Genomic DNA, 14,468 nt, shown 5'->3' on the forward strand with positions numbered 1-14,468 from the left:
AATTCATATAATCTTATGCAAACCGTATTCTTTCCAATGAGAGTGCAAGGGAACAGTAGAACAACCATAGACAACATTTTTGTTCATTCCTCATTACTAGAAGGGCATTCTGTTAGCAAAAAGGTGAATGGCCTTTCAGATCATGATGCACAAATTTTAACTCTAAAAGGTTTTTGTGCTGCAACACGTGTTAAATATAGTCATCAGCTGTTTAGGAAAGCTGATCCAGTTGCTGTAGAGACCTTTGTAAACCTTATCAAGGAACAATAGTGGCAAGATGTTTATAGCGCTGATACAGTAGACGATACATATAATGCTTTTCTCAGGACTTTTCTCGTGCTCTTTGAAAGTTGCTTTCCATTAGAACGTTCAAAACAGGGTACTAGCACAAACAGGCAGCCTGGGTGGCTGACTAGAGGGATAAGAATATCTTGTAGAACAAAGTGGCAATTATGTCAAAACGTTAGAAACAGTCAAAATCTAAATGCAGCAGCCCATTACAAACAGTATTGTAAGGTGCTTAAAAATGTTATTGGGAAGGCAAAAAGTATGTGGTATGCAGATAGAATAGCTAAGTCTCAGGATAAAATTAAAACCATATGGTCAGTCATAAAGGAAGTTGCTGGTCTGCAGAGACAGGTCGAGGATATAGAATCAGTGCGTAGTGGGAATGTCCATGTTACTGATAAGTCGCATATATGTACACTATTTAATAATCACTTTCTGAATATAGCAGGTGAACTAAATAGAAACCTAGTCCCAACAGGGAATCATATAGCGCTCTTAGAAAAAAGTGTTCCGAGACTGTTACCTGAAATGCTCCTCCATGATACTGACAAGAGGGAAATTGAGTTAATAATTAAATCACTAAAGACCAAGAACTCTCATGGATATGACAGGGTATCTAGCAGAATACTGAAGTATTGTTCTATGTATGTTAGCCCAGTACTTAGCCATATCTGTAACTTTTCCTTTAGGAGTGGTCGGTTTCCTGACCAATTAAAGTACTCGGTAATGAAGCCACTTTATAAAAAGGGAGACACTGATAATGTTGACAATTTTAGACCTATTTCTATGCCATCGGTGTTTGCTAAAGTTATTGAGAAGGTTGCATATACAAGGTTACTGGAGCATTTAAATTCACATAATTTGCTGTCAAATGTTCAGTTTGGTTTTAGAAACGGTTTAACAACTGAAAATGCTATATTCACTTTTCTCTGTGAGGTTTTGGACGGATTAAATAAAAGGTTGCGAACGCTAGGTGTTTTCTTTGATTTAACAAAGGCTTTTGACTGTGTTGACCACAAAATATTACTGCAGAAGTTGGACCATTATGGAGTAAGAGGAGTAGCTTACAATTGGTTCGCCTCTTACTTTAAGAACAAAAAGCAGAAGGTAATTCTCCGCAATATTGAGAGTGGTAGTGATGTTCGGTCCCAATGGGGCACTGTTAAGTGGGGCGTTCCCCAAGGGTTGGTGCTGGGGCCACTGCTGCTTCTTATGTAAATGATATGCCTTCTAGTATTACAGGCGATTCAAAAATATTTCTGTTTGCTGATGACACCAGCTTGATAGTGAAGGATCTTATGTGTAATATTGAAACAGTAACAAATAATGTAGTTCATGAAATAAGTTCGTGGCTTGTGGAAAATAATTTGATGCTAAATCACAGTAAGACTCAGTTTTTACAGTTTCTAACTCACAATTCAACAGGAACCGATATTTTGATCAGACAGAATGGGCATATTATAAGCGAGATAGAACAGTCCAAGTTCCTAGGCGTTTGGATAGATAGTAAGCTGTTGTGGAAAGTCCATGTCCGGGATCTTGTTCAGAAACTAAATGCTGCTTTATTTACCATTAGAACAGTATCTGAAATAAGTGACACTTCAACATGAAAAGTAGTCTACTTCGCATATTTTCATACGCTTGTGTCTTATGGTATTATTTTTTGGGGTAATTCTTCTGATTCAAAGAGGGTATTTTTGGCTCAAAAACGGGCTGTTCAAGCTATATGTGGTGTAAGTTCGAGAACCTCTTGTCGACCCCTATTCAATAGTCTGGGAATTCTGACATTGCCCTCACAGTATATATTTTCTTTAATGTCATTTGTTGTTAGCAATATTAGCCTATTCCCAAGAGTTTGCAGCTTTCACTCAGTTAATACTAGGCAGAAATCAAATCTGCATGTGGAATGCACTTCCTTGACTCTTGTGCAGAAAGGAGTGCAGTATTCTGCTGCATCCATTTTCAATAAGCTACCACAAGAACTCAAAAACCTTAGCAGTAGCCCAAACTCTTTTAAGTCTAAACTGAAGAGTTTCCTCATGGCTCACTCCTTCTATTCTGTCGAGGAGCTCCTGGAAGAGCTAAAAAATTAAGCAAATTCAAGTGTTACATTGTTAATTTTCTTTATTTATTTTCTTTATTTACGACTGGTCACCTGAATATGTTTTTTTATATTTCATTTTATCTGTTTCTAATATCATGTTATAATTTCATGTATTGACTTGTTCCATGACCATGGAGACTTCTCCTTAATTTGGTCCCACGGAACAATAAATAAATAAATAAATAAAACTACTATAGTGTCTGGGGTGAGTGGGGTCACTACTATGCTTAGCTAGTGGAGTGACGAGGTGTTGGGGCAGTATCGGTGGTTAGCAGTGGCTTGGAAAACACAGAGGCAAGGTAAAACAACTTTATTCAGTCTTGCGCTACAATGAATGAAGTGCTGTAATGTCATAGACATGCCCCCTACTGGCCACCTACAGGCTGCACCGTCAGCTGCGGAAGGCTGTGACAGCATGCTGGATGTGTGACAACCATGTGCTGCTCTGCTGGCATTGTTTACTTCATTCAGCTGCATGTGCCCCAGTTAGCACTATGAGGCCATGAGTTAGGATGCCAGTGATGTGAATTTCTGCCTAGATTCTCACTGAGGTCCACTGCTGCTTCACCCTGGTACAGGTGGATGGTGGTGAAATCACCCTGGCTGTGAATCACTGACCTCCAAGGCAGAAGTTTGGCCACTGCTGTAGAGCCTGGAGATGGCTCAACCACTGTATTGCTCCAAGTCCATAGGTGCGGACTTAACCCCATGAGATGGTCTGATACAGATGGCTGCTCAGACCAGCATCATCTGCTCACTGGCCCATAACATGTTGACGATGTCAATGGGCCTGGTGGTGTGAAAGTGCTGCTAGACTGAGCATAACTTTGCTAGAATCAACAGTATTTATAATGGTTAGCGCCACATTTGTTGTGTCGATACAGTGCTTCCAGGCACAAACAGTCCAACACCTTCATGACCCCAATGGTGCTGAAGCTTCCTTCAGGCTGGTTTATAGTTGCATTGCTTTTCTGCGATGTTGCCAAGATTGTGCAGTTTGGTATGGCCACCTTGTGGTAAGTAAAAAGACTTGTATATGAAATCTCATATGAGTGCCTCTGCACCTGCTTGCTTGCCACACATACTAATGCAATGGAGCTGTTTGTCTCACAGTAATGCTCAAAATTAATTGCGGCATTATACTACTTAGCAGACAGCATGGGACAGATGGAAGATGTACTATCCTTAATTCACTCTGTTGTATAGCAAATGTGCCACGAAACCTAAGAATTGTGTGTGAGATGTGAATCATACTGAATATTTCTGAGGAACTATTGAATCTAAAAGCATGAGAGCCTGTGTCTTCCCTTCTGTGCTATTACAGGGCAGAATTTTGTAATTCATTTTTATTGAGGAAACAGAAATTACTCTGTGTGGTGAGAACATTACTAGCACCATGTATTTACTAGTTATTTAAAGACAGTGTGCCCCTATTTTCAAGTATCACAAATTTAACTACAATAGTAACAATAAAAGTAATTCATTTTTACTTTAATATTTTTTTTACTTGTTTTCTATGAATAAGTGTTCCAGTTAGAGCTTCCAGGTAATGTAAAACACTGGAAAAACACAGCGTATATGAATAGATATATCCAGTGATTATAATAATTCTCTTCATTTTGTCATTATCATAATGTCAGGTATATTGTGTTAAGATATTAATACTTTTAACTCCTTGCTTTTATGGTAACATATATTTATTACATCATTAGTAGGATACATGAATTTAAAACTCATGGGAACTGGATACAGAAGAGTCTCATACAAAGTAAAAATAAATAAACAGTAAGGGTTAACTAGACTGTATTCAGCATCATGTTCTGTAAAAACAGATGTGCTTCCAGAATTTGTCGTGAAAAAGTTGTATTGATTACTTGATTCCTTCAGCTTCCTCACCTTTTACTGAGTTTGAATTTCAGAGGTCCATCTGGTGCATACATGAACGTTACTTTGTATTCCAGTGGTTGATGATGATATTCCAGTTTATATGATCGAATTAGCTGTTGACAAAAATGTAGTTATTTTATTTCAGTAAAACTTATGATTTAGTTGCTGTCTATGACTCAATGAATAAAGCTATAGAATTAAGCAGTGATTACAAATTGCATCTGTGTGCTACATTAACATTTACCATTTATTTAATTCAGAACTGAATTGAGAAAAATGAATCATAGCTTTTAAAATAACTTCATGAAGAGAAAAGGGAAAGATAAAAAAACAGCATATATATGTGGTGAAAAAGCTGATGCATTCACCAGAGTGAAAAGCTGATGGGGGGCAGGGGCTCGTAAAATACATTGTTACTTCCACTTTCTTTCTTGTATCTTGTAACTTCCTGTTTTACTGAATAACATACTACAGTGACCAATACAGTGAATTTCCAACCTGGAGGATTTAAGTTTTCTGTGTCTTCCCTAAAAAAAAAGAGATAGTCCTTTTGAGAAGGACATGACAAATTTCCTTTCTCAAATCTGAGCTTATACTCTGTCTCTAATGATCTCATTGTCAACATGATGTTAAATCTTAATCTCTCTTCCTTCCATTATCTCTTGACTTGAGTCTTTCCCTCCAGCATTTGTTTATTTTACCCTATTAATTTCTCCAGTTTTTATCTCTCATTTTCTCTTAATGGAGGAATTTAAGAAAACCAAAGATTTAACTCTGTTGTTAACGTACTAGTGCAGTGATTTCTGTTTCTCAATTTTAGCTTGTGTGTTTCATAATGTTTCCCTGCTCCTTCTGTATTTCACACGGAGCTCTTTGACGTTGATGAGCTATTTTGTTTTTCATAATTTTATATTACATTATTGGAGAACAGCAATCTTATTGTGAAAAAATAATTAAAAAACAATCTTGATAAATTATTTAAAATCAATCTTGATCACAGCCAATTTTAACTGCTGACCAGTTTCAGCCTTTTAATTATGGACCATCATCAGCGTTTGCACTGTAATAACAAAATTAACAGTGCTATATTACATAGAGAAGCCAATGCTGTAAAAGTATACTCTACAATGATGTATCATTACCAATCTAGATGACAATGATGGTGCCTGACCTGCTGTGGATGCCTCAGTCACTGTAACTGATGCTGATGCCTAAGCAGCCATGAGTTACGTAGGTTAGAGAGGGGGCACTCCAGAGCTTAAAGCATAGCTGTCAGCCAATAGGGAACAACTTACAAATCGTTTTGAGTCTTCATTCTTAAATACATATCTTTTAAATATAACTAATCATGAAATGAGTTTATATTCATTTATGGTTCATAATCTATCATACCCCCCAAAGAACCATGGACCTCGCCGTTGGTGGGGAGGCTTGCGTGCCTCAGCGATACAGATAGCCGTACCATAGGTGCAACCACAATGGAGGGGTATCTGTTGAGAGGCTAGACAAAAGTGTGGTTCCTGAAGAGGGGCAGCAACCTTTTCAATAGTTGCAGGGGCAACAGTCTGGATGATTGGCTGATCTGGCCTTGTAATACTAGCCAAAACGGCCTTGCTGTGCTGGTACTGCGAACGGCTGAAAGCAAGGGGAAACTACAGCAGTAATTTTTCCTGAGGAGATGCAGCTTTACTGTATGGTTTAATGATGATGGCGTCCTCTTGAGTAAAATATTCCGGAGGTAAAATAATCCCCCATTCGGATCTCCGGGCGGGGACTACTCAGGAGGACGTCACTTTCTGGAGAAAGAAAACTGGCATTTTACAGATCGGAGCGTGGAATGTCAGATCCCTTAATCGAGCAGGTAGGTTAGAAAATTTAAAAAGGGAAATGAATAGGTTAAAGTTAGATATAGTAGGAATTAGTGAAGTTTGCTGGCAGGAGGAACAAGACTTTTGGTCAGGCGAATACAGGGATATAAATAAAAAATCAAAAAGGGGTAATGCAGGAGTCGGTTTAATAATGAATAAAAAAATAGGAGTGCAGGTAAGCTACTACAAACAGCATAGTGAACGCATTATTGTGGCCAAGATAGACATGAAGCCCACACCTACTACAGTAGTACAAGTTCATATGCCAACTAGCTCTGCAGATGACAAAGAAATTGACGAAATGTATGATGAAATAAAAGAAATTATTCAGATAGTGAAGGGAGATGAAAATTTAATAGTCATGGGTGACTGGAATTCGGAAGTAGGAAAAGGGAGAGAAGAAAACATAGTAGGTGAATATGGATTGGGGCTAAGAAATGAAAGAGGAAGCCACCTGGTAGAATTTTGCACAGAGCACAACTTCATCATAGCTAACACTTGGTTCAAGAATCATAAAAGAAGGTTGTATACATGGAAGAATCCTGGAGATACTGACAGATTTCAGATAGATTATATAATGGTAAGTCAGAGATTTAGGAACCAGGTTTTAAATTGTAAGGCATTTCCAGGGGCAGATGTAGACTCTGAGCACAATCTATTGGTTATGAACTGTACATTAAAACTGAAGAAACTGCAAAAAGGTGGGAATTTAAGGAGATTGGACCTGGATAAACTGACTAAACCAGAGGTTGTACAGAGTTTCAGGGAGAGCATAAGGGAACAATTGACACGAATGGGGGAAAGAAATACAGTAGAAGAAGAATGGGTAGCTTTGAGGGATGAAATAGTGAAGGCAGCAGAGGATCAAATAGGTAAAAAGACGAGAGCTAGTAGAAACCCTTGGGTACCAGAAGAAATATTGAATTTAATTGATGAAAGGAGAAAATATAAAAATGCAGTAAATGAAGCAGGCAAAAAGGAATACAAACATCTCAAAAATGAGATCGACAGGAAGTGCAAAATGGCTAAGCAGGGATGGCTAGAGGACAAATGTAAGGATGTAGAGGCTTATCTCACTAGAGGTAAGATAGATACTGCCTACAGGAAAATTAAAGAGACCTTTGGAGAAAAGAGACCCACCTGTATGAATATCAAGAGCTCAGATGGAAACCCAGTTACAAGCAAAGAAGTGAAAGCAGAAAGGTGGAAGGAGTATATAGAGGGTCTATACAAGGGTGATGTACTTGAGGACAATATTATGGAAATGGAAGAGGATTTAGATGAAGATGAAATGGGAGATACGTAACTGCGTGAAGAGTTTGACAGAGCACTGAAAGACCTGAGTCGAAACAAGGCCCCGGGAGTAGACAACATTCCATTAGAACTACTGACGGCCTTGGGAGAGCCAGTCCTGACAAAACTCTACCATCTGGTGAGCAAGATGTATGAGACAGGCAAAATACCCTCAGACTTCAAGAAGATTGGTTGGTTGGTTTAAGGATTAAAGGGACCAAACTGCAGAGGTCATTGGTCCCTTTTTCCAAAATACTAAAAATACCCACAGAGAATAAAAAATGTTCAACAGAATAGGAGACAGACAACACAGAACAAAAGAAACATAGACAAGGACCAGACAAAACGAAATAAAATCACACGGAGTGTGACAGTGGTTGGCCGACCATAGGAACAAAAAAAAGGGAAAAGCCAACCACCGAAAACACATTAAAAACGTAGTTTAAAACCGTAGGCCAAAGGCCAGAATCAACACAAAACAATAAAATAAAACAGAAACACTCAGATTAAAGAATAAAAACTCCCTGCCCTAATAAAACGTAAAACTAAGGCAGCCATAACAGGGTCATCAGATAAAAGGGCAGGGAGCGTATCAGGCAGCGCAAATGTCTGCCTGACCACAGCTAAAAGGGGGCAGGCCAACAAAATGTGGGCCACTGTCAAAGCCGCCCCGCAGCGACATACAGGAGGGTCCTCCCAGCGCAGTAAATAACTGTGTGTTAGCCGGGAGTGGCCAATGCGGAGCCGACAAAGGACGACTGAGTCCCTGCGGTTGTCTCGCATGGACGACCGCCACACAGTCGTCGTCTTCTTAATGGCATGGAGTTTATTGGGCGTGATCCGATCGCGCCATTCAGCGTCCCAAAGCGCAAAAACTTTTTGGCGGAGGACTGCCCGCAAATCAGTCTCTGGGAGGCCAACATCCAGAGACGGTTGTCTCGTGGCCTCTTTCGCCAGGCGGTCAACATGTTCATTGCCCGGGATACCGACATGACCGGGGGTCCACACAAAGACCACAGAGCGGCCGCAACGTGCAAGAGTATGCAGGGACTCATGGATAGCCATCACCAGACGAGAACGAGGAAAACACTGGTCGAGAGCTCGTAAACCGCTCAGGGAATCGCTACAGATAACGAAGGACTCACCTGAGCAGGAGCGGATATACTCTAGGGCTCGAAAGATGGCGACTAGCTCAGCAGTGTAAACGCTGCAGCCAGCCGCCAAGGACCGTTGTTCGGAATGGTCCCCTAGAGTTAGCGCATACCCGACACGACCAGCAACCATCGAACTGTCGGTGTAAACAATTCCAGAGCCCTGATACGTGGCCAGGATGGAATAAAAGCGGCGGCGGAAGGCCTCTGGAGGAACCGAGTCCTTCGAGCCCTGTGCCAAGTCGAGCCGAAGGCAAGGGCGAGGAACACACCACGGGGGTGTACGCAGAGGCGCCCGGAAAGGAGGTGGAACAGGGAAAAACCCAAGCCCGCAGAGAAGCTCCTTGACGCGTACGGCGATCGGACAACCCGACCGGGGCCGACGGTCTGGCAGATGGACGACTGACTGCGGGAACAGGACACGGTAATTTGGATGCCCGGGCAAGCTAAAAACATGGGCAGCATAAGCAGCCAGTAATTGTTGGCGTCGTAACCGCAGTGGAGGGACACCTGCCTCAACAAGGATGCTGTCCACAGGGCTGTTGCGGAAGGCACCAGTGGCAAGTCGGATCCCGCTGTGTAGTATTGGGTCCAGCACCCGCAACGCAGAGGGGGATGCTGAGCCAAAAGCCAGGCTCCCATAATCCAGACGGGACTGGATTAACGCCTGGTAGAGCCGCAACAGGGTAGATCGGTTGGCGCCCCAGCGGGTGTGGCTCAAGCATCGCAGAGCGTTTAGATGCCGCCAACACGCCTGTTTAAGCTGCCGGATATGAGGCAGCCAAGTCAACCGGGCATCGAAAACCACCCCCAAAAACCTGTGTGATTCCACCACTGAAAGAAGTTCGCCGGCGAGATAAAGCCGCGGCTCCGGGTGGACAGTGCGTCGCCGGCAGAAATGCATTACGCAGGTCTTGGTTGCCGAAAACTGGAATCCATGAGCTACAGCCCAAGCCTGCGCCCTGCGGATAGCACGCTGTAGCTGACGTTCAACAGCTGCAATGCCAGTAGAGCTGTAATAAAGGCAGAAGTCGTCAGCATACAGGGAAGCAGAGACAGAATTTCCCACGGCCGCAGCGAGCCCGTTAATGGCTATTAAAAACAGGCAGACACTTAAAACAGAACCCTGTGGCACACCGTTCTCCTGGACGTGGGTGGAACTAGATGAGGCTGCGACTTGCTCGCGGAAGGTACGATACGACAGAAAATTTCTGATAAAGATCGGCAGAGGGCCCCGAAGACCCCATCCATGAAGCATAGAAAGGATGTGATGACGCCATGTCGTATCGTACGCCTCCCGCATGTCGAAAAAGCGACCAGGTGCTGACGGCGGGCAAAGGCAGTACGGATGGCCGACTCCAGGCTCACCAGATTGTCGGCGGCGGAGCGGCCTTTACGGAACCCACCCTGAGATGGAGCCAGAAGGCCCCGAGACTCCAGTACCCAAGTCAAGCGCCGGCTCACCATCCGTTCGAGAAGCTTGCAAAGAACGTTGGTGAGGCTAATGGGGCGGTAGCTGTCCACCTCCAAAGGGTTCTTGCCTGGTTTCAGAATGGGGATAACGATACTTGCCCGCCACTGCGACGGAAACTCACCCTCGACCCAAATACGGTTGTAAAGGTCGAGGAGCCGTCGCTGGCAGTCCACTGAGAGGTGTTTCAGCATCTGGCAGTGGATGCTATCTGGTCCAGGAGCGGTATCAGGACAAACGGCAAGGGCACTGCGGAATTCCCACTCACTGAATGGAACATTGTACGATTCTGGATGGGGGGTGCGAAACGAAAGGCTCCGACGTTCCATCCGCTCTGTAATGGCGCGGAAGGCCTGAGGGTAATTCGCAGAAGCGGAACTAATAGCAAAATGCTCTGCTAAGTGGTTTGCAACGACGTCGGAGTCAGTACAAACTGCTCCATTCAGTGAGAGCGCAGGGACGCTGACAGGTGGCCGATAGCCGTAGACGCGTCGAATCTTGGCCCAGACCTGCGATGGAGTGACATGGAGGCCAATGGTGGACACGTACCGCTCCCAGCACTCCTGCTTGCTTTGGCGGATAAGGCGGCGGGCCCGCGCACGCAGCCGTTTGAAGATGATCAGGTGTTCAATGCAGGGATGTCGCTTGTGACGCTGTAGGGCCCGCCGGCGATCTGTAATCGCTGCAACGATCTCAGGCGACCACCAAGGCACAGTCCGCCGCCGAGGGGACCCAGAGGAACGCGGAATGGCAGATTCGGCGGCAGTAACGATGCCGGTGGTGACCGATTGAACCACCGCATCAATGTCGTCATTAGAGAGAGGCTCAAGAGCGGCAGTGGAGGAGAACAAGGCCCAGTCAGCCTTATTCATAGCCCATCTGCTAGGGCGCCCAGAAGAGTGACGCTGTGGTAGTGACAGAAACATCGGAAAGTGGTCACTACCACACAGGTCGTCATGCACACTCCATTGGACAGACGGTAAGAGGCTAGGGCTACAGATTGAAAGGTCAATGGCGGAGTATGTGTCATGCGCCACACTGAAGTGTGTGAAGGCACCATCATTTAAAATCGAGAGATCGAGCTGCGACAATAAATGCTCAACGATGGCGCCTCGATCTGTTGCCACTGACCCACCCCACAGAGGGTTATGGGCGTTGAAATCGCCCAATAGCAAGAAAGGTGGCGGCAATTGGGCTATCAGCGCAGCCAGGACATGCAGCGAAACATCACCATCCGGTGGAAGGTAAAGACTGCAGACGGTAACAGCCTGTGGCGTCCACACCCGAACAGCGACAGCCTCTAAAGGTGTTTGGAGAGGGACAGACTCGCTGTGCAGAGTGTGAAGGACATAGAGGCAGACGCCACCAGACACCCTTTCATATGCTGCCCGGTTCTTATAATAACCCCGATAGCCACGGAGGGCGGGGGTTCGCATTGCTGGAAACCAAGTTTCTTGAAGAGCAATGCAGAAGAAAGGGTGAAGGCTGATAAGTTGTTGGAGCTCAGCGAGATGGTGGAAAAAACCGCCGCAGTTCCACTGGAGGATGATATTGTCCATGGCTGAGAAGGCGTGGAAGGACTGGGAAGGCAATTTACGCCGCTTGTTCACTCACTGCCACCGATTCAGTACCCGTACGAGAGGCATCCATGGCGTCTGAGGGACCAGCGAGATCAACGTCCTCAGCGGACGCTAGAATCTGGACTTCATCCGCAGACGCAGAGCGCGAAAGGTGCGGTGGGGTTGGTGCCACCGCAAGTTCTTTGGCCTTAGAGGTCTTTCTCTTGGACTTCTCTCGCTGAACCTTGGGTTTCACCGGCTGGGAAGGCTTCACCGATTCAGTCTCCGGGACAGAGGAGGATCGTGAAGCCCTACGCCCGGCCGATGGTGAGGACTTCTGCCACTGTCAGCCGTCATCCTTCCCGCTGGTGGAACCCTGGGAAGGGAGGGTCCCAAGGGAACTCTTACGGGCGAGAGTAGCCGAAGAAGTTAGACGCTTCTCCGGCTGAGAAGCAGGGACGGACGTCCCCGATGGGTGGAAGGAGGTTGCTCCTGAGGTAGGTGGCGCAGGAGCAACCGGTTGGGTAGAGCCCTCCACAGGCAAGGGGGCAGGAGGAGTCTTACTGCTTATCGAGATGGCTGGAAGTCTCGAAACTGATGGGGCTCGCACAGTTGTAGCAGCTGCGTAAGAAGATGTCATTCTCACAGGATGGAGTCTGTCATATTTCCTTTTGGCCTCAGTATAGGTCAGCCGGTCCAGGGTCTTATATTCCATGATTTTGCGCTTTTTCTGAAAGACTTTGCAGTCAGGCGAGCAAGGGGAATGATGCTCTCCGCAGTTGACACAGATGGGAGGCGGGGCACATGGAGTATCAGGATGAGATGGGCGTCCACAATCTCGACATGTGAGGCTAGAAGTACAGCGAGAGGACATATGCCCGAACTTCCAGCACTTAAAGCACCGCATCGGGGGAGGGATGTAGGGCTTGACGTCACAACGGTAGACCATCACCTTGACCTTCTCCGGTAATGTATCACCCTCGAAGGCCAAGATGAAGGCACCGGTAGCAACCTGATTGTCCTTCGGACCCCGATGAACGCGCCGGACGAAATGAACACCTCTACGCTCTAAGTTGGCGCGCAGCTCGTCGTCAGACTGCAAAAGTAGGTCCCTATGGAAAATAACTCCCTGGACCATATTTAAACTCTTATGTGGTGTAATGGTAACTTTAACATCCCCCAACTTGTCACAAGCAAGTAACCTGCGTGACTGGGCGGAGGATGCCGTTTGTATCAGTACTGACCCAGAGCGCATTTTGGACAAGCCCTCCACCTCCCCAAACTTGTCCTCTAAATGCTCGACGAAGAACTGAGGCTTTGTGGATAGAAAAGACTCCCCATCAGCTCTCGTGCAGACTAAGAATCGGGGCGAATAACTATTACCTCCATCCTGAGACTTACGCTCCTCCCGCGGCGTGGCCAGAGAGGGGAACGTTTTCGGATCGTACGTTTGAGCATTAAAGTGAGCCCGAGAACGCTTAGAGACTGCTGGCGGCTGGCCGCCAGCGAGAGATGATGTACCACACTTCATTGCGGGTCATCCGCCCTGATGCCACCTACTCCGACCAAGGGCCCTCCCCACGGGCGCCACCCAGCCGCAGCAATAGCCACCTGGCAGGATGTCCATTGCCAGGAGTCCTGATGCCCCAGGGAGACGGGCATCTACTCCTTGGCATACGTGGGGAGTTAACGGCGCAGGCATCAGTAGAGCGATTCCTGTGTTGTCAGGGGGCTACAACCAAGAGGGTACATGGCGGCCCCACACCAATGGACTGGCTACCGTGCTGGATCTTAGGTGCAAAAATGTCCAACGTCGTCGTAGCAGTTAAAAGCAACACTGCAGAGTGCAGCGTGGTAATCGCACCCAGTGACGTATTCCCACCCAAGAGACGGAAAACGAGCAGGACACCATTGCAACGACGAAAAAGTTGGCTAAAGGTCTTAATGCACGACGGATACAGTGCACCATGTAAGGCGCCCTTCCCCAATTGGCTCGCTCTTTGGAATAATTTAGAAAGACGGAGGTCAAACCCTAATGGGGACCATCACATAAGGCCGAAACATTTGAGACTCCTTTTAGTCGCCTCTTACGACAGGCAGGAATACCGCGGGCCTATTCTTACCCCCGAACCCGCAGGGGGGACTTCAAGAAGAATATAATAATTCCAATCCCAAAGAAAGCAGGTGCTGACAGATGTGAAAATTACCGAACTATCAGTTTAATAAGTCACGGATGCAAACTACTAACACAAATTCTTTACAAATGAATGGAAAACTGGTAGAAGCCGACCTCGGGGAAAATCAGTTTGGATTCCGTAGAAATATAGGAACACGTGAGGCAATACTGACCCTACGACTTATCTTAGAAGCTAGATTAAGGAAAGTCAAACCTACATTTCTAGCATTTGTAGACTTAGAGAAAGCTTTTGACAATGTTGGCTGGAATACTCTCTTCCAAATTCTGAAGGTGGCAGGGGTAAAATACAGAGAGCGAAAGGCTATTTACAATTTGTACAGAAACCAGATGGCAGTTATAACAGTCGAGGGACATGAAAGGGAAGCAGTGGTCGGGAAGGGAGTGAGACAGGGTTATTCAATCTGTATATTGAGCAAGCATTGAAGGAAACAAAAGAAAAATTCAGAGTAGGTATTAAAATCCATGGAGAAGAAATAAAAACTTTGAGGTTCGCCGATGACATTGTAATTCTGTCACAGACAGCAAAGGACTTAGAAGAGCAGTTGAACGGAATGGATAGTGTGTTGAAAGGAGGATATAAGATGAACAACAACAAAAGCAAATTGAGGATAATGGAAAGTAGTCGAATTAAGTCAGGTGATGCTGAGGGA

General features: G+C 45.4%; 1 protein-coding gene across 1 annotated transcript in view; it reads right to left on the reverse strand.

Annotated features, from left to right (window-relative positions):
- Positions 1-4,071: 4,071 nt before the first annotated feature.
- LOC126199564 (probable cytochrome P450 301a1, mitochondrial) overlaps positions 4,072-14,468 on the reverse strand; it is a gene marked incomplete at its 5' end in the record, with an annotated part of 110,084 nt that continues 99,687 nt past the window's right edge. Inside the window, one exon of the mRNA XM_049936486.1 lies at positions 4,072-4,392. Coding sequence (XP_049792443.1) covers positions 4,285-4,392 — 108 coding nt within the window. The remainder of the gene's footprint in view (positions 4,393-14,468) is intronic.

This window comes from Schistocerca nitens, chromosome 8 (genome assembly GCF_023898315.1).
Source record: "Schistocerca nitens isolate TAMUIC-IGC-003100 chromosome 8, iqSchNite1.1, whole genome shotgun sequence".
NCBI classification, from domain to species: Eukaryota; Metazoa; Arthropoda; class Insecta; order Orthoptera; family Acrididae; genus Schistocerca; species Schistocerca nitens.